This window comes from Embiotoca jacksoni, unplaced genomic scaffold (assembly GCF_022577435.1).
Source record: "Embiotoca jacksoni isolate LCO1_2020_lvr unplaced genomic scaffold, fEmbJac1.0.p SCAF_7, whole genome shotgun sequence".
NCBI classification, from domain to species: Eukaryota; Metazoa; Chordata; class Actinopteri; family Embiotocidae; genus Embiotoca; species Embiotoca jacksoni.
Genome location: NW_027185425.1, coordinates 17806200 through 17828904, shown reverse-complemented (window position 1 = coordinate 17828904; position 22705 = coordinate 17806200). Strand labels below are relative to the sequence as shown.

At 41.4% G+C, this 22705-nt stretch overlaps 2 protein-coding genes across 3 annotated transcripts; one reads left to right on the top strand and one right to left on the bottom strand.

Annotated features, from left to right (window-relative positions):
* Positions 1–891: 891 nt before the first annotated feature.
* On the bottom strand, positions 892–7677 carry tmem222b (transmembrane protein 222b). Its single transcript, XM_069176004.1, has 6 exons — positions 7509–7677; positions 6811–6895; positions 6146–6177; positions 5924–6020; positions 5714–5844; positions 892–3386 (listed from the first exon to the last, which is right to left on the bottom strand). Exons 1-6 carry the CDS (start codon positions 7625–7627, stop codon positions 3299–3301), a joined length of 552 nt encoding a protein of 183 aa, XP_069032105.1. The 5' UTR covers positions 7628–7677; the 3' UTR covers positions 892–3298.
* Positions 7678–16679: 9002 nt separating this feature from the next.
* Positions 16680–22109, top strand: paqr7a (progestin and adipoQ receptor family member VII, a). 2 transcript variants are annotated; one of them, XM_069176003.1, is made up of 3 exons: positions 16680–16851; positions 17183–17247; positions 19330–22109. In XM_069176003.1, the coding sequence occupies exon 3, from the start codon at positions 19367–19369 to the stop codon at positions 20423–20425; it is 1059 nt and encodes a 352-aa protein (XP_069032104.1). In that variant the 5' UTR covers positions 16680–16851; positions 17183–17247; positions 19330–19366; the 3' UTR covers positions 20426–22109. The 2 variants fall into 2 exon arrangements, with proteins under 2 accessions (XP_069032104.1, XP_069032103.1); XM_069176002.1 differs by lacking the exon at positions 16680–16851 and having other exon boundaries at positions 17084–17247.
* Positions 22110–22705: the final 596 nt, after the last annotated feature.

Sequence of the window (22705 nt, the reverse complement as noted above, 5' to 3'; positions counted from 1 at the left end):
ACTGAGTGGGACTTTTAGCCTTTATGTGTATTCTGACGGCCTCTAATTAATATTACAGTTCATAGGAACTTCAGGAGCCTTGAAATCCCGACATCACAGCTTCCAGCTGAAGGCCAAATTCAGTGATGGAAATCCAAGAGAAAAAAAAAACTCCCACAAATTTCTACAATAATAGACATCTTTATTGGTATTATAGCTGTAAGTCATAAACACATTCAGACAGTCACTTGCAGGATTCATAAAATTCCCCCGTGGACTCGCTGTGTGATCTGCAGCATAAAAGATATTTGTGGGGGGGTGGGGGGTTGGATTAGAGAAACAAAAGAAGGGTTTTGAAATCGTAGACTGGTAGAAGTATATATGGATAGTGGCACTAATAATAGCATCCCAACTGTCTTTTGACAGCGGGGCTGAATCACTGGGACCACAGGTCTCCACATTCCTGGACCGAGCTCTTGGATACAACAAGGCACCGCAGCAGGCAGCATCTAAAACCATTCAAATGATCGCCGCTCAATATCACATTCTTGCACATCCACTCACACAAAGGAGTGTTAATCCTCACAACCCCGCCCCCTCCTCCCTATATCATACAGAAATATTTCTCTGTCAGTAATAAAGACAATGTTCTGAGTTTTATCAGCTGATATCAAAGAGCCATTCATCCCTCTCCTGTCGTGAATGAGCCGTTTCATCAAGGGACAAGTCCCGCATTCAAACACAAGTTTTGTCTCCCCTTTTTCCAACATTTAGCACAATTACGGAGAGCCGAAGGGAGTTTTCACTTCGCCGTTTGGCATTTTCCACAATCTGGACACGGGCGTGAAAATGTCACTACAGTTTGGGCATAATGAGCACATTTCCTGATATATAGATATATATATATATATATTTATTTTTTTTGAAGACACATGCTCCTCTGACTAACAGCACTCTGGATGGAGGGCTACCAGTCCGGAATGTTCATTCAGCCATTTCACACATAAAACTTGAGAGTTTAGGGCATAAAGGTGTATTTACAATAAAAGATGATTAAGTAACTAGTGGCTTTGCTTTAAAGAGAGATGTTAGTTTAAAATATCCCCAAAAAACAAGTGTCTTTAAAGTTAATTTCACTCCCAATAAATGCCAGATTTCTTCCTGCTTTTAAAAATGACTGTGCAGCTCTTTTCTACACAATCTGTCGCGACAGCACACACAGCAGGTTATGGCATCAAATCAGGGTCGACTTAAGCAGGCCCGTTACGGTCTAATATATTATTTATTCTCACTAAAGTTTACCAGCAATCACATGACACTTGGAAAAAAGATTTAAGAAAAAACTACTGAGTTATAAACAGAGAAATCAATCAGAGGCAGTTCGCTGCAACGAAACGCAGCTGATTATTAATCAAGAAGCTGCAGAGATGAGTCGACCAGGAACTTCTCCCTCCAATGGGTTCACTCCAGATTCCTGCATGCATGCAACACACACATGCTGGCATGCAATTGCATGCTCTCTCTCTCTCTCTCTCTCTCTCTCTCACACACACACACACACACACACTCATTCAGGCACGAATCTGCTCCACAGCCGAGCGGCCGTGAAGTGACGTAAAGAGGAACAACAGTTAAATTATTCAGCGGACAAATCGTAGACTGAGCGATAAAGTTTGCAAAGTATATAAAGAGCACCTGATGTATAATGTGTGTTCAAATATTTACAGGCAACATGGGTGAGATCCACAGAAGAAGAGGAGGCCACAGAAGGAGCCCGATGAGGAGGAGAGTCTAAGAACAGTGGCACTTTGTTCTCCCTGGAGGTAAAAAGCCATACTCCACACCAACACACACACCTCCATTCAGAGGCTCACACGCTCAACCACATCTACTTTGGATTATTGCAGGATGCAGCGAAGCTTTGTGGAACAGCGCTGACATTTCACAATGACCTTCGGATGTGATGTGCAGAGGTGGAGACCAGCAGGAGCGACGCCGGCCGGCTAGCCGCTGGGGAGAAAAACCAGACGGTTGATGTTTGGCGAGTGTGAAAAAACCTGAGGATCCCGGTTACCTGCTGCTTCTGGCAGCACCGTGGACAAAGAGACGGCTCAACACTTTTCTTTTTCTCTGTTTGACCGCAAACAATGAGGGGATTTGAAAGTGCTAACGACAGCTATGGTAACGCATTTTTGAGTGCCAACCATCATGTGCATTTAAGTTGGTTTTTGTTTTGTTTTAGTTTTTTTTTTTTTAAAAAAGGAGCCAAAAAGAAGCATAAAACTAAATAATGCCAGGTCTAAGAGATCGGTGACAGACACGGAGAAAAAGGGTCATTTTTAGGCACTGACTCTGGATTCTTCTCATGAAAGTCAAAAGCAGTGAGAAGGAAACAAAACTCGTCTGTTAAGACTGAACAAACACATTTCAGAGCTGCTCCACGACACAACTAGTCAGAAATGAAGACACAGTCGGAGGTGGTCTCACTTTCTCCCGCGTTTTGGCACATGAACAGAAAACCAAAGTTCTCCTGGTTTGTCTTGATATTCTCTACATTCGAGTTGCGGCTGCTACAATCTGATGAGTTAATTAGTACCATGAGGTGAAACATGTACGACGTATCTCTGACAAAATATCTCTTCTAGAAGCTGATATTGTGTCGAGTGAGAAAATGCACAAAAGTACAAACTGCTCCTGCGTATGTATGTATGGAGGTATTAGTCGCAGTGCTGTGGAAGAGCGAAGTTAAATCAAGCATGAAATGCAGTAAATTCCCTGGAAAGGCAGCTAATTGATTTTACATGTTTGCGCCCCCCCCGCCCCAGTATAAAAATGTCATTCTTGAAGCTCTGAATTATGGGATTACACTCCCGATTCCATTACAAAGTAAAAGCATCGGGATCTAAAAGCAAGGCATGAATGTGTTTCCCTCAGAAATTCAACGATCCCTCACTTCTCCACGGTGCAGGTGGTTTGAACCTGCAGTCAGACTCTGGACGACTCCTAATCCTTTCCGTGCGTTTGTGGTGTTCAGTCTCTTCTCTCCCAACAGATAAATACAGATGAATGTCCGTCACCGGGTGCTCCAGCTGCAGCGCCGCCACCGGGAGGCCGCCTGCTCGCCACCAACCAACAGGTGCTGGACGTTCCCGTCTCGGAGGGGAGTAGTCTGTATCTCCTCGACACCGCGTGATGCCCCCACACACACCTCTTCTTCATCCTCTCCTTGTTGTTTAAAAAGGCCAGCGCCACATCTGACCAGCAGGAGGGGTGGGGGTGGGGGGGGGGGGTTCACCGTGTCCTGTACCGGCCTCCCAGGTCACCGCAGGTTGAGGGCCAGCGCCACTGTGAGGATGATGCCCATGAGCATCAGGAAAGGCAGCCAGGTCTTCAGGAAGCCTACACAGCTGGGAGGAGACGAGACGGAAGACCAGAGGTGAGGAAACGAGAGAGAGAGAGAGAGAGTGTGTGTGTGTGTGTGTGTGTGGTGACGTCCACAACAAACAAACAAATAGTGGGGTACCCTAATATCTGCATGACTCCCTCCCACCCCGAGTCCTCACAACATCCAGCCGAAGATGCCGTCTTTAACCCTGTACTTGCAGTAACCATGGCAACAATGAGTATAGACGACATGTACATCATCATTTTTTTCATGTTAAAACGCTGCTGAGAGGCAAATCAAGAAGCTGCTGTGTGACGCTAGGAGAACATCAGTAGAAACAATGATGTGTGGATGTTAAAACACAGAAAGAAACGTTGGTCGTCACTGAGGCTTCGTCCGTCTGGATGAAACCCAATCAGGAGATTCTTGAGAAGAATCCAGATGTTGATAGCACTCATTTACCTGAACAGAGGAAAGCACAACAAAAGTATAACGGTGACTGATAAAAAAAAAACCCAACAGCACATGAACATTGGAGAACGCTCTTCTTCTCAGATGAAATGGTTCCACTGCGTCCTGAACTCTGAACGTTAAAACAATCAACGTCAACATTTTCTTATGAAACACAAACTTTGAACAGTTGAAGTGTTTACAAATGCAGCAGAAGTCTCAAAACATGAAAAAAAAAGAAGCCAGTGACGTGTCTTTCAAGCAAGTCCAGTTGCCTCTGGATAACACCGAGACTCACTCCGACCCGGATGACCCAGAAACCTTCACAGAAAACCTTTGAACAAGTTCCTGTGTTTTCTTTTTGCTGGAGTCTCTCCCTCGCTCTGACTGGGTTTATTTTCCTTCTGCTGCATCACGGAGCAGAAACACTTGTTCTGATGGCGCAATGCGTTGCATCATCACCTTCTTCTGACAACACCGTGTGCGTACTGCATGTTTCCATTCCTGACGGTGTGACTGTAAGTTCACAAGTTCACCATCAGAAACAGCTCCTGTGTTGCAGAAAACGAGACGATGTCTGTTGTGACTCGACAACGTGTTGTTAATGAAAGTGAAGTCTTCTTACGATCTGACACGACGACGACTGATCCACACCGATGTGAACACCTTTCTTGTTATGGCCGTATTCAAAGGCCTTCTGGAGGAATGTCCTACATACACTCTCCCTCCCCCCACTCCCTCCCCCCCCTCCCTCCCTCCCTCCCTCCCCCCTCCCCTGGGAGCCCACAGAGAAACCTCATTCACAAGCTTCAGCCCTACTTCTCCCAGGATCTTAGAGGAAAGCAGCTGTTCATTACACAGTGTCCACTTCTGAGTTAGATGATGGCGGATATTTTTGGACTCGAGGATGATATATATATATATATATATATATATATATATTTATATATTATGGACAGTTTCCCAGACAACGTCAAAGCAGAAACACAACTTCAATGTTCCCAGTTTTTACAACACAAACCCACCATCACATCTGCATCAGTTCATGCTGCGTTAGCCAAAGCTTCTGATGACAGATTTGTGTTACAGCTACATCGAACCTTCAAACCGATGTTGACTGATGATGTGGACGTAGAGGATACCTGAACTACAGCACACTGTGTTGGTGTTTTGGTGTTTTCCTGATTCTTTCAGGGCTGTTCCAAAGAACACAACACTCATTTTAGACAGGAGTAGGACAGTGACACAGTTTTCTACTCCTACATACTAGATTTTAAATCAGTGCTGATTATTAAGGCCCAGTTCAGACCAAAGATTTGATACGAGACTAAACTGTTTTATGTAGAATGGAAAAGTTACTTCATAGATAAAGTTTATTATGTGAAGGTTGCAGCATCACTGGACCATCTAAGATCAACTAAAGCCAGCTGACGGCGTCACCGCCGACTCAGCTCGTCAATTTGCCAGTTGGCAGTTTTAGAATGTAAAGAAGTCACCTCTCTCAACAGCCAATCAGCTCGCAGCAAAGTCAGCTGGTCATGTCAGTTACAAACTCAGTCTTCGGATGTAAAAAAAAAAAAGAGAGAGGATCACCTCATGATTTTATCTGAGGGACAGTCGTGTCTGTATGACACCTTGACAAGGGAAACACTCGGCCTGATCTTCCCAGCCTCGGTTATGGGATGTATTGGATCTGCTCACCTATTTTAGAGGCTTCAGCAGGTGATCCACTTGTTCAGCTGTACTAAGATTAGCTGACCTCTCAAGATAGCTTTTTACTGCATGGTCCAAAAACTGGGAGACGATTCCCCCGGTGGTTACCCGCTATGAGTGTGGCTGAAACAACAAGCCGGCCGTCTCTTTCTCTTCCCAGAGACCGGGCCTGATACTCTTCCTTACCTGACGTGTTTTCCGTGGATGAGCGCGAGCAGGCAGAGGTTGACCATGTTCCACGAGGTGCTGTTTTCATATCGCATCAGATTCAGAGCCATGGCGACGTGCGAGTGACAGTTGTCGCAGCAGAGGTTGTGCTTCGGAGAGAACACAATGATAACGAATTCGTTCTGTTGTTTCTTCTTCAATGAAGTAAATGAAAGCGGTGTTGTTTACCATCCTGTGCTTGTACTCCTCCGAGGCGTCGTGCACTGCGGTGTCCCAGGCGTTGGAGCCGCTGCCGTACACTTTGCTGACATCGAGCATCCAGTACCTGCAGCCAGAGAGAGAAACGATCGTATTGTTGCGTCGGACACATGTAAACTAACAGGTGTGGTTTTCACCATTTCTCTTTAAAAATACAACTTAAAAACACCCCAAACATTTTTATTAACTAACTTTGTTGGTCTTCCAAACGCCATGTTGTCCTCCTGCAAAAATACAAACGCAACAAAAAAAAAAAAAGGTTCATTTTTTTTATTTACATAGTTTGATCTTCTTTCTTTTACTTCAGTTCAAGTACTAAACACAGACAACATCATTGAGCCAAACCCTGTGCAGCAAATGATTGAGCAGCTAAACTGTGCGCCGAGACCTTTAAACATGTTCAACTAGCAGGTTATTGAGATTTAATGAATCATCAAATGTGCACCAACAGGCTTCGGGGCTGTTTTGGAGAACGGACCGTGTAGGTTCGAGCTTTTAGAGTTCAGAAGATGGGCCGTCCCAACAGGAACAACAAATCTGAACGTTCACGCAAAAAAATTATCATCTAGTTTTGTGTAATTTTGCCATAAAAACAAACCTTGAAACATAATAAAAATACAAAAGCTGAGCAAAGGCGTGAAATATTTATCCAGAGTAGTTTGAGAGGTTTCATTAGGATCTATTGTGAGTGACAGCAACAGGTGACTGTTTGATACTCAAATATCTTCCCTTAAACTAAACACGAGCTCTTTAAACTCACACCACTTGAAATTTAACCAACTGTAGAGCAACAATGCTGCTCTAAATTGAACATGGAGTCGGTGGTCTGAATGGTCTCGTGCATAAACTGTACTCACTGAGACAAAGTACGGTCCAGCAAAGTCCCGGATGACTCCAGTGGAAGTGCAGATTCCCATGTGACCGATGAATGGAAGCAGCCATCTGAATTAAAAAATAAAACAGCATTTCTGTGATAACCCAAATATTAGTAGACAAGCTCCATCTGGCTCAGTAACATCCCAGTTTCAGCTGCATCTCTTCGATCTACAACACATTATTAATGTTCATGATAAATGTAAAAGAAACAGATTAGAGTTACAACAACATCAAAACAATAATCCTTAAAAATAAAAGTACCTGTTTGATTTTTACACATTAAAAGCTATAATGTTGTTTTTTTTTTAAACAGGATGTTAAATGTTATTTCGGCCCAACGAAGACAGAAACACGAACTTTTGACATGAAATCGTTTCCACTTTAAGAGAACAATGTGTTTCCGCTGTTGTTTACCATTTTGTTTACTTCCTGTTGATTGTTAAAAAAAATTTACGTCATCACACGCGCCGAAGTAAATGTCTATTTGGGACAATGCCCGTCACATTTCAACAGTGCGCCCTGGTCCTCGTCACCCGGACTGTTGGCAGCAGCAGAGTCCGACTGATGGGACTCATTTTCGGGGAGGAAATCAACAGGATGGTGACGGTCGGCTAGCAGCCGGCTAAGCTAGTGGATCTGTCCCGGAGGTGTCCGTCCGACGGCGGCGGCGGCTACTCACGACAACACCGGGATGGGCGTCCACACGACGCAGTACGGGTAGCGGCTGGTCTCCGGGTTAATTTTCTCCGACGCGATGTGGTAATTCTTCATGGTGTCTTTTTCAACAACATCCGCCATCACCAGCTGTGGAGCGTGAACTTCATTTGTCCCACTTGCGCCTGCGTCAAGTTACCCGGATGTTCGGGGAGAACCGGAAACTGCCTGATGATTTAGTTTAAAACAATAAAACAGATGCGCTCGTCCGTTTTGGTAAACAACAGGGAAAATGTGTGATAAACGCACATTATCAATACTTGTGTTCAATCAATCGTTATCATTCATACGTCTGTATAAAAACATAGCAGAAATAAGTGCTCTCCAGCGTTGTCAAATTTGCACTGGATGTAGTCGTTTAATATATTAAAATGGGTTTTAGATTGAAAGGTATAACCGGAAGCGCTCTGTGTTATTTACAGTAACTTGGCACTGTTGAGCTTCTCGCCAGCAGCAGCTTCCGGGGTCTCCGAGAGCCAGCAAGAGGAATAGATCAGTGAAACTGTAGTCAAACAAGCCTGTTACGTCCTTTGACAGTCAGACTGTTGGGAAAAATTACGTTTCACACTTCAAAGGCTTTCATTTAGATACATTTTTCATTTTACCTCCTTCACATTCAAATCTTTTCATGGATTTAACTGGTTTTAAGCTGGTTTTAACCACTCAGTCCCCGGCCAAAGTCCAAAAGCTCTTCACACTTTGAATACACATTTTCTATAATAGAATAATATATAGGAAAGGTACAAATCAAGAAACAACTGATGCAAAGTTGCATTCAAGATTTATAAATATATAAACTATATGTAGAATTTAATAATGAAAATGATTTTTCTTCTACAAAACAATCCTCCAGCTAATCTCTGTTGGAATTTAGGTCTCCCAGAGAAATGATGGTCTTACATCACCCAGTAAGTACAATACACAAAAGCTTGTATGCTACATCAAATCTTCATCAGCTTTTACCACAGTAAATCGATGTCATTAATGGAGCAGAAATGAGTCATCATTTAACAGATGACTCAAAAATGTGTCTGTTTAAGTCATTTTCAAGTACAAACACAGAGCAATCTTTGGTTTAATATGAGGATTTGATGCTTTTAGCATTTTTAGGTTACTGTGAAGGGAATATTATTTCATTTTGGATTGTTGATCAAACAAAATAAGACAATAGAAGTAAGTAAGATGTCACTTTTGGCTTTATTTTCACAATATTTTCATCATTTGTAAACAAAAAACGCCAAACCAACACGATCTTTGACATACTAAATAGTAAATAGATAGTAAAGAAACCAAAATTGTTTATGAGTTCTGACTTTTTCTGTGTTTTTATTTCTCTTGAATAATTCAGACTTGATAATTCCAGTCAAACAACCTGAAAAGCAAAACAAAATCATAATTGAATGAACTGGCCACAACTATACCTCCTCATGAGGGGTCAGGAGCAGGGTATGGATTTATTTCAGATGTTAAAAGCCTAAATGTTTTGGAACTATTGGTAATAATTAAAAACATAGACATAGTTAAGCCTTTCTTGCCTCATCCTCCGCTTTAGGAGAGAAACTATCTGTATTTCTCATCACATAAAAACATGACAGCTCATTTTGCTCTTAAGGAACTGTATGCAAAACAAAACCAGAGAATGATAACTTGAGTAACAGTATAATCCAACATAAAACTAAACCTACCAAATATAATAATAGAGCAGTAATTAAAACAATCCCACTGTATTTGAATTGGGCGAGGTAAATAGTCTTTCGCCAGGACACATCGCACCATCATGTTTTGTGACAGTTTTGAGTCATACTGCATCATCTGTGATTGTACCTGTAACTACTGTATATGTCCACTAAGCAACTTTGGGGAACACTTAAGCAAACACATGCAGTCAAAATCTTTCATATTTTCTCACTAAAACTTTCCAGTGTTGAGTTTGAACTGGTTCATTGTTATTATTCCAAATTCTATCCTGTTGTTCTTTAACGGGACTTCTCTCCAGTTCATAGGAAAAAAAAGGCCTGTGTTTGTTTTCATGCCAGCACACTGAGAAGCCTCCAGCGCGGTGGTGGTGGAGGTGGAGGTGGAGGTGGAAGGCTCCAGCTATACTGAAGGAGTTATCTGTGGCAATGGTAGAAATGGAAACAAAGATGAACCCAAGGGATGTGCAGGGGCCCTGTGTACTCCATACTGGGTCCCATTAAACGTGACAGGTGATAAATTGTGTGAAGGGCAAAAACAAACTACGCAGCAAAAGCAAGCAGACATTGATAAACGAAGGAACACTCGACTCATCATCGGGGCGCTGAGGGAATTCTCCGGCAAAATGCCACTTCGATATCTGGCTGAGCCATCCAACCCAATCAGGACAGAAGACGCACTGCTGTAGGAAGTGTAACTTTGTGACATGTTATCCTTTTCAGTCAAAGGTTTAAAAAGTAAAATGTCAAGTGTCTGTTCGTTTCTGTCTCGGCTCCCTGGTCAGTGGTTACCCAGAGATAAAAGGACGGTCTAATTTGACAGTTTTAGAAACATATTGGAGAATGTGAATTTATCAAAGTTTCTATAAAAGAGCAAAGAAGTTAAAAAAAAAAAAAAAAAAAGAGGTCATTTTTACTGGTTACTAAGGCCCTGATTGGAAACAGGAAAAAACACTCCTTAAATCATCATTTTAAATCGCACACTTTCCCATATATGTCACTTCATGAAGTCCCAAGAGGTGAAGTGTTTTTCATTAAAAGCCAGTGAAGCATGGTGAGCTGTCGCTTAAAAAAAAAAAAAAAGAAACACCAGCACACACAAATTAATCTCCCATAATAAATCGTCCATTGATTCTGTGTAATTTGTTCAAATTGTAATATTGATTTTGTGTTGACAACGGCACGTTTTTGAACCTGTTTTGAAAGGCTAGATTCCCAAGGATCCCTCGGGGTCTCGGCTCACTCAGATCACTATGTGGCAATTAGTTTGTGGTCATTTGAATAACTGAAAATATGCAAGGGAATTTACATCATGACTGCAGAGCATGAACTGATGAGGGCAACCTGATGTAAACATACCTCTTTTTTAGGTCTAATATCTAATTAATGATAGAAATATAACCACCAGAACGCTGATCACAAGGAGTGAATTTAGTGAATGACACCATAATCACTTGTGAAAAAAAATGACTGACTTTGTATTTGATGGGAAACTTTGATGCTTTTTGAACGTGAGTCTTTTGGAGTCATACGTTTTGGGGAGCCAGCCCCCAGTGGCCCTCAGTGGTACTGCACTTTGAAGCACTTCTGTTCAGTTCTTCAGTTTGAAACTAGGAAGTGGTGATGGATTTACATAAAGTTTAGATCAACTCATCCTGAAGTGCTGTGCTATGAGAATCTATATTCAAACTCTTTATTATTTTTGTGCCTTAATGTTGTATATTACTATGTGTATTTCTACGTATATAGAACACAAACTGTGGCTGGTTTCTCTGGACTAAATATAATGAAAGTGAATTCATCCACTTTGCACGGAGAGTGGGAATAATGTGGGGCCGGTGGGGCCGACAGCAAATGTTTTGTCCCAGAAGGTAACTGTCTCTGTTGCAACCTTGAATTTATCTCAGCTTTGATGTACTTTAATGTTTTCTCACAGCTGATGTTGGGATGTACCAGACCAACTGTTATAATCTGTAAATTAAGAAAAGAACAACTGTATTTCCTGTTCAGGGCATCATAAAAGCACAAACGATCACATTTACTCTTTTCTGAATGAATTACCATACATTACCAGCAGTAGCTACCTGCTACAAAAAGAAACACTGCCCCCGTGTGGATGTATTGGAGAGTCACCACATATTGGACAATGCAGAAGAACACGTTTTAAGTGAAATATACACAAACCCAGAGTTGACCTTACAGGAAAACCGGTCACATCTCCTGACTCATTAATGTGTACTATTTTAGCTCCACTTATCCTCTTCTCATTACAGTTTATTCATTTCATGGACAACATTATATGAGCAGTCGGGTGTGATTTAAAAGCTCCTGTGTGTTCTGTTGGAGCAGGTATCTGGAAACGTCTTCTGGGACCTCAGAGTCGAGGACACCTCGCTGCCGCCTCATCGCTGGCTTCCTGTCTAGTTCCACTGGAACATTTCCACTGATGATCTCCCACAACAACCTGCTGTGATGGCAGGAGCTCCTAAGGAAAGTGTGTTTGCACTCTTGCTCGTTTTTTTACATTCACATCACCTTTTTCAGACAGCAGGAAGTTTTGAGGATTGCCAATGACTATTATTCTCAAAGGACTTCGTAGTTACTGGTTCCATCAGTTTATGTTCATGTGACGAGTGGATGAGTCGATTCTAGTTATTTGTTCTTTTAGGTCTGTTACGCTTTAAATTCCATTTGTGGGATCCATGAATTTGATCTTGTCTTGTGTATTAATGTGTATCATCACTTAGAAATATGACACATGTTGTAAAGCTAGATGGACACAGTTGCGCTCTACATGACAAACCATATGTTTAAAGCCAATAATGCAAGATCTGCATTTGGAGATATTTTATTTCAGTTTAATGCAAAGTTCCTAACAATTATTTAATTAATGAAATGATTGAACTGGAGAGGGAATCATTAGTTCAATGGTAATTTAATTTTAAACAAAGGCAAGACAGGTTGAGTCAATGATCTAAGAAGTACTACTTATGATGCAAAAACATTGCCAAAAAACTGAGCGACTGTGTTTAGAAACAGGAAGTGTGTCAATATTTGTGAGAGCGATAAACAGTGAGGGAGTGAAAACCACAAGCTCAGTGTATCTTCATCAGACACCACAGCGGGTGTCCATATTTAAAACTGTGAAGATAAACACATTACTGCTGATGTGAATCTGACACTTTGAGACCTCCTCCCATCCACAACTTTAAAGGTGTTCTGACCATCAGCGAGAACAGGAAACATGAAAGTAAATTTAGATCAAATTACAGAGATTTTCCAGCTGAAAGATCAGTTAAAACTCATCATGATAACCAAACGAACCTGCATTTTATAGAGATTTTCATAGATTACAGTTGTTTGTAGACTTAGATATTTGTATTGGAGACATTTAATCTGACAAATTAAATGAGCAGTAGGTAGGATTTAGTGGCATCTAGCGTTGAGGTTACAGATTGCACCCAACTAAATACCCCTCAACTCCCCCCAAAAGTGGCAACCCACTGTGACATCACCAATTTGTTTGTGAACTGCTGTTTTGAAGCCTCCAGTTTGTCATTTCTTCAGTCACTGTCTTTTTTTTTCTTTTCTTCAAGCAAGAAGTGATCATATTTGGACAAACTGGGGAGGAGTGAGCGATGGAGCTGACGTGGGATCGGACTGAGAACCTGAAGACAATACCCCCCCCCTCCCACCTATACCTGTAACCTGACTGCACGCCAGGCATGTCAATCAAATCAAGCACACACCTAAATATATCTCTCTTTGAGGCCTAATATTTGTTTGCTTATGGAAGTATTTTCAGAAGGACCAGCAGAACACCGATCAGAAGAACTGAATTTAGCTGATGACACAAAATAACATGTAGACAAAATGTGTTGACTTATTATTTCAAGAGAGAAGTCAAAGCTTTTTTTTTTTTTGAGCCAGCCGTCGGTTTTATTGCACTTTAAAGCACTACTGCATTGGCTTCACTTTTCAGACCCACAGGCTCCATCCATTTTTACATACAGTATATGACTGCCTTTTCTACCAAGTGTGTCAGAGAATCTAGTGGCCACAAAATGGGAAAAAAAACAGGAGACCCTCTCTAGAGGGTTTGTCCCTTCTAGGCTACTGTAGAAACATGGCCGTTCAACATGGTGTGCTCTATGAACGAGGACCTGCTCTCTTTATATGAAGGGCTCATTGTGTGGAAACAAAAACACAACGATTCTTAGTTTCAGGTGAGTATACACTAATGAAAACATTATATGTCAATAATATATTCCATTTCTGCCAATATATTCCCCTCAACCCTAAAACTGAAGCTTCAATAACAGGAATATTTCACTGACCTAAATTACATCAGAGGGTTTTTAAATCAGTCTCATCCATTAGACGAGTTGCAGCTTGTGAAGTTACTCACTGTGCAAATGACTTATTAACTTAACATCATGCACTTCCTTCTTTAAATGGGGAAGTTTTTCGGATGTGAAGTGAAATCCCTCTGATGAAATCCTCCCTTCAACCAGCAGTTAGTTAGTTTGTTGAGGGGCCACAGGTTCTGGTGGAGGACAGGAAGCTGTGGCTTACTGCAAACACGCCCTTTGTAAGCAGTTAGAAGAGTCTTGTATTTGCTGTTTCTTATTTTATTTTAGTGAAATGAGTAGAAAAATATGATATAATCTGTGTTCATCCTTCAGTCGGCCCCGTATCACAGAAAAAGGTGTAATACACACGGCCGTCTACTAAAGGGAGGACTGTTGCGATTGAGAGGTGGTTTGACGTGTCGAGATGTGAGAACATGTACGTAAACAGAAGCAGGTGATGGAGGTAATGATACAAACTACAAAGACCACTGAAGTCCCTGTATGACTTAGGATACCAGCATTTCAGTCTGCAAGGCGCTGAACCAATTCTTTTGGTAGGTTTGTTTCCTATCCAGCCACGTGAGTCATCACCTGGTTCTGTTTTCCTGAAGCAAGTGACAACACTGGTGTGACCGACCAGGCACAGAGGTGACCCTGTAGAAACCGTCCTGTGTCTTACAAGCTATATGTAATATTGGTTTGCTTTGGTACACACACACACAAACTCATTTAATTATCTCCATGGGGATTTTCATTGACGTAATGCATTCAAAAGCCCCTTACCCTAATCTTAACCAGCAGGGCTAAATGCCTAACCCGAACCTAAACCCTCTTCTAAACCTCAAACCCTGTCCTCAGTCCCACCACCCACCCACCCAGCACCACCACCACCACACACACACACACACACACACACACACACACACACACACACACACACACACTGTACCTGCCTCCACCCTTCAGCAATAAACTAACCAATCTAATTCTAATAATAACCACAAGTCAACTGATTGTTTGCAAAACTCAAGACACAAAATTTCATAGAATAAAACTTCACAAATGTGCTGCTCATTTAAGAGTAAAGCATTGAATAGATGGGACCAAATATTCTTCTTCAAACACCACAAAGCTCCACAGAAAATGTTTTAAATCAGAGTTCTTCTTTTCACTGTGGTTTTATGTTTCCATTTCAGAGAGCTCTGTTGAGACTTGCTTATAATTTTTTGTCTCCTAATTAAACGTGGTTACTTCTGTAACTCCTGTGGAGATGAGATATTTTAAAGAAAAGTTATTCTGGCAGCATATGCATCAGAAATACTGCATTCATATGTTGTGTTTTTTAGGCCTCGGCAGTGTCAGTAAGGTTTCTAAGAAAGCGGTCAGAGATACTAATAGTCGGACTTGTTGGAGACCATTACGTGTTCGTGCCTGAAAGGTAAAATTAAGTCTTGGGAAATTCGTCAGTAAACTGGATAGTTTACATTCAGCAGGGCTCTTCTGACTGTTGCTTCAGGCTGAGTAATGATGTAACCGGTCCAGCTCTGTTGGAGAGGATCCAAACTGAAGAGGAGATCTGTGAGGAAAACTGGACCTGATTACTGAATGGAAACTTTAGTAGTTTCACTGCACAAAACTGAATTTATTTCAGAACAAATATCACATGACCATATAGCAAACTAAACGCTACAGGGGACATACAACACTTTGAAATCTGGTATGATATCTAAAGCGCTCTTTAAACAGTTCACACCCTTAAAGTAACACTTTATTGGGGGGATATTCAGTTTCTTGTTATATGAGAGTGTTGATACGAGTCTGTGAACCATCAATAGGAATCTACAGGAACTGTGTGATCAGTTTATCTTATCAGAGAGCAGGGGAAGGCAACCTGGCTCAGCCCCAAGGTGAAAGCAGAGCCAAAGAAACAGCCAGAGCTGCTTCCACCTGTGACCGGTGTTTGTGCTATGCTAAGCTAACAGGCTGCAGTCTCAAGGACAGACATGAGTGTCATATAAACAACGTTGAATGGTACATTTTTAACAAGATTTAATAATGACATTACTAAATAAGAGTGATTTTAATCCAGTAGTTATTTAGAAATAACATTCAATTGAATTAGTTACTATTCAAAATGTTGTTGATTACAAAGGGTTACATCTGTATATATCTGTCTTGTGTCTATGTCCAGACAGCCTTCATTCATTTGGCAGAATGTGCTCAAATTTTGAACCTTGATTTTGTTTGGTTATCTTGTTTGAATTCGCTCTGCCTCTTTTTTTCCTTCACTGCCGTCAGCTGTGATCAACATACTTTAAAATAATTTCCACCTTAATTCAAGTTATATTGAAGAATTAAAAAAAAAAAAAGTTTGGCAGTTACATTTAGTTTTCAGCTTTATCTTCCAGTTTAAAACATTTGCCAGTAAAGTAATCAGAAAGTAATCCAATGTTATATTTCTTTGGTGAAGATACGAAAATGGTTGCATTACTTATTTGATCTTTAACATGTTACTAGTCATCTGTAAACTACCGATTAGATGACATTTTAAAAGTGACCTTCCCAACACTGATTATTACAATATAAACACCTCATCTGTCTCCTTTGGGTGCAAACTAATGTGTTTCCAGTTGAGTGAATATTTTACCAGATTTTCTTTTGCTCAGTCAGTTCTTCTGCAAACTTGAATAATTAAATATTAAGGTTTTTAAACTGAGAAGGTTTCATGATTAAAAATGTGCCTATTGTAGGAAAATACGTTCCTGAAAGCCTTCAACAACCCTCTGTCTTTAAATCCAGTTAGAGTCCAGAGGTCCTCTGTGTGATGTCTCATGTCTCATGTCTCATGTCTGTGTAAACCATGAGAAAAAACTCACTGACAAAGAATGTTCCAGCATGTCACACCCACACAGTATAAACACAAGCTCTCCCAGACCCTCTCATGCACACACACACACACACACACACACACACACACACACACACACACACACACACACACACACACACACACACACACACACACACGTTTTGAGAGGTGTTCAGGGATCGGACTTTACACTCATCCAGAGGTTAGATTGAGAGGACCGTTGTGATCGTGTGTGACAGGGTCCGGGCTCATCACGTCGGAGGGCTTTTCTCCGGGATTTTTTTTTTTTTCTTTTTGTTCATTTTAGAAATCCACCTTCTTTCTCCTGACCCACCCGGCGTCCTGAGAATAAGAAGCAGAGTCCGACTTCCGGTGTTAGTTTTCAAAAATAAAGTACGTATCGACGTTTAACAATGAAGCATTCTCTAAAGTGCAGTTTAGACAGAAGTACCATTCAGATTTGAACGTTTGCTGTTTTTAATTACTTCTTTTCATTTTATTACATTTATTTATTATATTTTAAATGTTCCAATCTGCTTTGTTTGATGCATTTACATTCGCCCCCCCCCCACAAAAAAAATATGCTTTTATTTTTGTGACCAAAACACTTACTTTCCGGTATAATATTAGGTAAAAAAAATAAATAAAAAAAAAAAAAAAGTAGGCAACTTGACGCGGATTTGTCACTTCAGAAGATTCAATCTGCTTAATGTTCACTCGGCAGGCGGAGGAAGAGGAAGGAGAGGAAGAGGCTCAGCTGCGGACCCTGAGGGAAACAACCGCGACCAGGTGAGACACTTTATGGCTCCTGGAAACCTTCACCGCCTGGAAAAGTGATGGACGTCAGCTAGAAGAAGTTCGGCCCGTGTCTCAGGCGGAGGCAGAACTTTTCTGTCGGGACTTGAGTTCAGTCCCGGGCAGACCTCTGCAGTAGCGGACTCACGGGTTTCTAATAAACCGGCACGACTCACTTCGGTTAACCCAGGTGAGGTGTGCTTGGTTCTGGGTAGCCGGCGGGCAGCAGCGTGCTAATGTGAGGGGCGGGTGTGACAGGAGAGACCGTTTCTTCTGGAGGGCTTTTGGGGGCACCGAGGAGGGGAACTCTGTCCGGTACTTGTTCTACCACAACTTCACATACTCAGTTTAAATAAGTAACCTCCAGGTAAAGTTCATCAGTTTCTTGTCTCTGCCTTTTAAAGGGGCAATATGTAAGATTTAAGCATTACCACTCTGTACGCATTTATTTATTTTTGTACTTTTTTGTTCACACTTACATCAGTGCACTGAAACAGGAAAGAAAAGAATTTGAACAATTTCTGCCTCGCCCCAAGCATCTTATTCTGCATGATGTTTTGTAAAGAAAAGTTATAATATGTCACTCTATATCTTCAGTATCGGCTGATATGTTATCTGCTGATATGGGAGGCTGTGGCTCAGTCAGTAGACTGGGTTTCACACTAATCAGAAGGTTGGTGGTTCGATCCCCGGCTCCTCCTGTCCACATGCCCAAGTGTCCTTGAGCAAGACGCTGAACCCTAAAATTGCTCCCAATGGTGTACCATCAGTGTGTTGTAAGTCGCTTTGGATAAACGCGTCAGCTAAATGTAATGTAAAATGTCAGTCGGGCTTTCGTGGAAAGCAGCGTGAACTCGGGTCATCTTCTTTTGGACCAGACTTAGAAGCATTGTTGTATTTACTTTTCCAGTTATCATTACAAGAGGTTCGAATACGTTGCTTGCTCCTCCTCTCATGTTGGACCAATGACTGTATATAAACGTGGATGTAGTTTCCGTGGGTAAAAGGCAGACGCAGAAGTTCCTTAAACTGCCACTAGAGGTCAGCTTCAAAAAAAAGGTTCTGTTTCCGTCGGCTCCCATTCAACTTGTCTCATGAAATATGAAGTCAATACATTTTTACCACCAGTCATTATGTTGTTGTTAGCTGAAGTCGCTCCTTCTCATCAGCTTTCTGGCGGTCCATCTGATAATAAACCCGTCATTGATTAGAAATTAGGCCTCAGAAAGCCAGCTCTTTGGTGGCCTGTCTGTTTGATTGACAGTAGTGTGTTTGTGGTCAGGTTTCCGCTGTAGGTGGGCGGGGCTTAGCGTTCTCCGGTTCGCAATCAGATCAGGTCAGATTAACTGCTCGTTGTTTCCTCTGCTTGTCCAAATATGGTAACTTCTGGCTCCAAAACGTAAACTACGTAACTATTGGTTACCTGTTGTGTTTGACTGAGGGTAAACTGGATGCCACATGATCCAATACTGATTCTTTAAATCCAGTCTTTGCATTTGCACATTTTCTTAATTACCATCTCCGCTAAATATGTATGTTTGCACTTTTTTATTTCAAGTAGGTGGTTCAGTTACAGTGATGTGTAAAATATCTTCTTTGTTACAGTCTATGTAGACCTGCTGCAGTTCATGAGACTGACTGATTATTGTTGCAAGTCAGGTCGGTTAACCACAGTTATTAAGTAGTTAATACGAAGCCCTGCTTGAAGCAATCATAAAATACTTTACACTGACATGACAGATCTGCATCCAGAGAAGTTTTACTTCAGGCTTCAACCTACAATCCTCCTGCAGGCTCAGCTAGACACAGTGCTGTCACAGCCACTGTGTCTATAGTCAGGGCTGCTTTTCACATTAAAGCATGTTGGTGGTTTTATGTAATCTCCCAAATTTATGTGCAACAGATTTATATATTTTATGTAATCCTTGTTAAAGTATTGTGTACTTTGATTGATACTGATATTTGTAGTTTTACAGATATACAGACTTAATGCTTCACAAAATTGTTGAAAGTGAAACACAAATAATAAACCTGTTACTTTTTGTCGATTTGAACAAGTTAAGCCTTTCTCTGCAGGACCTACCCAGTGTATCCCAGTCAGCTACTGAGCCTCATGGCAACCATTGTGATGGAGCGAATCGGCCGCGTGTTCATCAGCCTGCAGCAGATCCGGCAGGTTCCCCGGATGCTGACGGAGGCTGCACCCTCCATGCCCGGCACGGTGGGAGACGCCGAGGTTCCCTACTACTTCAGGGAGCGCTACGTCTGCACCGGCTACCGACCGCTCAACCAGACCTGGCGCTACTACTTCCTGTCCTTGTTCCAGTGGCACAACGAGACCGTCAACATCTGGTCTCACCTGCTGGCGTGTTTCGTGTTTCTGGTTAAATTGCGGCAGCTCTCTGAGACGGTGGACTTTGCTGACGACCCCCATTCGTGGCCCCTGCTGGTCCTGATCCTGTCCTCCTTGACCTACTCAGCATTCAGTGTAGTAGCTCACTTACTGGGCGGCAGATCAGAGCTGTGTCACTGCTTCTTCTTCTTCCTGGACTACGTAGGGGTGGCGCAGTATCAGTACGGCAGTGCTGTGGTCCACTTTTACTACGCTGTGGATGAGAGCTTGCACAGACACGTGCAGGGCGTCTTCATGCCCGTTGCCGCGGCGCTCAGCTGTCTCTCCTGCCTGGGATGCTGCTACGGTAAATACTTCAACCACAACTCTCCGTCCTGGGTGCGTAAGGTGTGTCAGGTGGTGCCCTCGGCGCTGGCCTACATCTGGGACAGCAGTCCTGTGGCTCAGAGACTCTTATCCTGGTCCAGCAACGACCCGGCCCTCAGCTACCACTTTGGCCAGGTGGCTTTCTTCCTCAGCTGTTCCTTCTTCTTCACCTTCCCCCTGCTGGAGCGCTGCTTTCCCGGACAGTGCGACTTTTTGGGGCAGAGTCACCAGTTGTTCCACGTTTTTCTCTCCTGCTGCACCCTGTGTCAGATCTACGCTGCTCACATTGACTACGTGTGCCGCAGGAAGCTGTACTCACGTTTACATAAGAGCGGTGAGGCAGCTCTCTTCGTTGGACTATATGTGGTCACTGTGGTTGCATGTGCACTGATTGCAGCCTTCGTGTTGAGGAAAGTTAGACAAGTGCTGCACTTCAAAGCAAAGTCCAAGTAATAGATGGAGTAGCATCTCTGTGCCTTTCCTCCCAGATGCTGCTTTTATTCAAAGGGAACTAATTACTTATTTTTGCTGCAGGCTAAAACTGTAAATAACAAACTACAAGAGGGAAAGATAATAATATCAGGAGTTAGTATTATATGTTTTTATACATTACAGTTTTTGGAATAACACACAGGATAAGCATTTTTAATGTATAACAGAAATTTTTCACAGTTTATTAAACCTTTCAGAATTTAAATAGCACTGCCTATACGCCCAGCTGGGATTATATTATACAATGTTCTTGTAATGTTTTCAGAGGGAAGTTTTCATTTTGTTCCCAAAATGTTTCTTTTAAAGGAAGGATAACGCTCTTGTTTTTCATAACATTCTCTAAATGTCTAAATTATTTTTTAATAAATTGTTTGAATGTTATAATTGTAAAGTTGAACGACGTGCTTTAAAAAACGCTAAACGAATGTTTCGTGTTAACATTGTTGAAATATTAAAAAATGTTTTTACAGAATATTTTTCTACCTTTAGGAAATATATTCTGGGAGCAAAACAAAAACTTCCTGCTGAAAACATTCCTACAACATTACATCATTTCTAGCCGTTTGGACTTTGATACAAGTGTTACTTATGAAACAGATGGAATGTATTTGGATTTGTTTGGTTGGGAAGTTTTTGTGATAATATATGGAAGAGCATATGAAATATGCAAATATTTATTTTTTATATTTTGAAAGCGACAGACTGTCTTGTTATTAACACTGTGGCCACATTTGACTCATAAAAAAACAGTTTAAAGGAATCAATGAACGGTAAAAATTGACATTTGAATCAAAGTTCAGACCCTTTAATAAAACCTTTTTTTTTTTAATCTCCCATTTTACAGTGTAGTAACAATTGAAACATGTCAGGCCTTTATCACTGCGCCTGAGAGCCTGTATGGTTTTAACATTTTATGATGAATGCAGCATAAAGGCGGTGCTGATTGAGCGTCACCTGTAATATAAGATTTTTACTGTTGCTATCAGATAATGGCAGATCCTTCAGTAACTAAAGCCTTCGGATTAAAGATGCCATTTAAAGTCTCCGAGGTAACGCCATCAAATGTTTTTTAGTATCAGAGACTTCAAGCTTTTCTTTATGTCGTACTTGCACACGTTTGACTTCATAGCAGTTAGAGCTAACCGAGACTGTATTCATGAAAGCTGGTCGTGTTTTAAAATATAATGCCAGTCTTAACTTCTTCATTGTGTCATATTGTAGACTTGGATTATATTTGTTTAGCTTATTCCTGAAGTCACTGGATTCTATCATACTGGAAAGCTTATTTGTGCCTTATTATATTCTGAAAAAGTGAATGTGGATGTTACTTGAGTGTGTTACGTAAATGTAAACATACTGTAGTGATTTATATCTGTTGGAGATAACAATGCCTACTACTGGGAAAGATGTAAAAACAGTAGGAATTAGTTTGGTACCTAATTTAAAGCAGGTCTGGAGGCAGAAATAATCACATTTGTTAAAACTCAACATCTCTGAACTTTCTTTGACTTTCATGTGTGAAACTTTGACTGATCATGTGAAATTTGATCTCCTGACATCGTGCTCTCCGCGGTTTTACATTTCTTTGGTACTTTTTTCACTCTTAGCAACAACAAAACTTGTTTAAAAATGAAGTCGTAATCTCTGCAGTTTGACAACCTGAACATGTTTTTTCCCGTCTCTGCTCTGTTATTACAACAGACATGTCCGAACTGGTCTCAGGCTCATGGGAAATGGTGCCACAAAAATACTGAAGTAACAATGATGTTAGATTGTTTTTTTTATGAGACATATGAAGTGAACCTCATAGAGAAAGGTTCTGTTCCAAGACTGTTTTAGGCTGCTTCACCCACATCATCTGATCCCAACCTTTGGACTTGCTGGGGTGAAGGTGCCTCAGCCCACGGTCCAGACCAATAGAGGTGGTCTTGAACCAGATCAAAAGGGACCATCATTTGCTGCGTTTGCAATGTGAACAGTTTTAGTTTCAATCAAACAGAAAAGGATTTTGTCCAAAGTGACATCATGTCGCTCTATAAACTAAACAAGTGTACGTTGGGTTTGATGACAGGCCATTGGTATGTCATGCAAAGTTTTTTAGTGCGCTCGCAATAATTGCAAAGTGAAACCAAAAGTAACCGTATCAAATGAACATAATGTAACAAAAACACTAACCTTGGTTTGGATCTGGAGGTGTGGAAACATCCTTCGACTTTAGTATAGTTACAAATGTCATTGGGA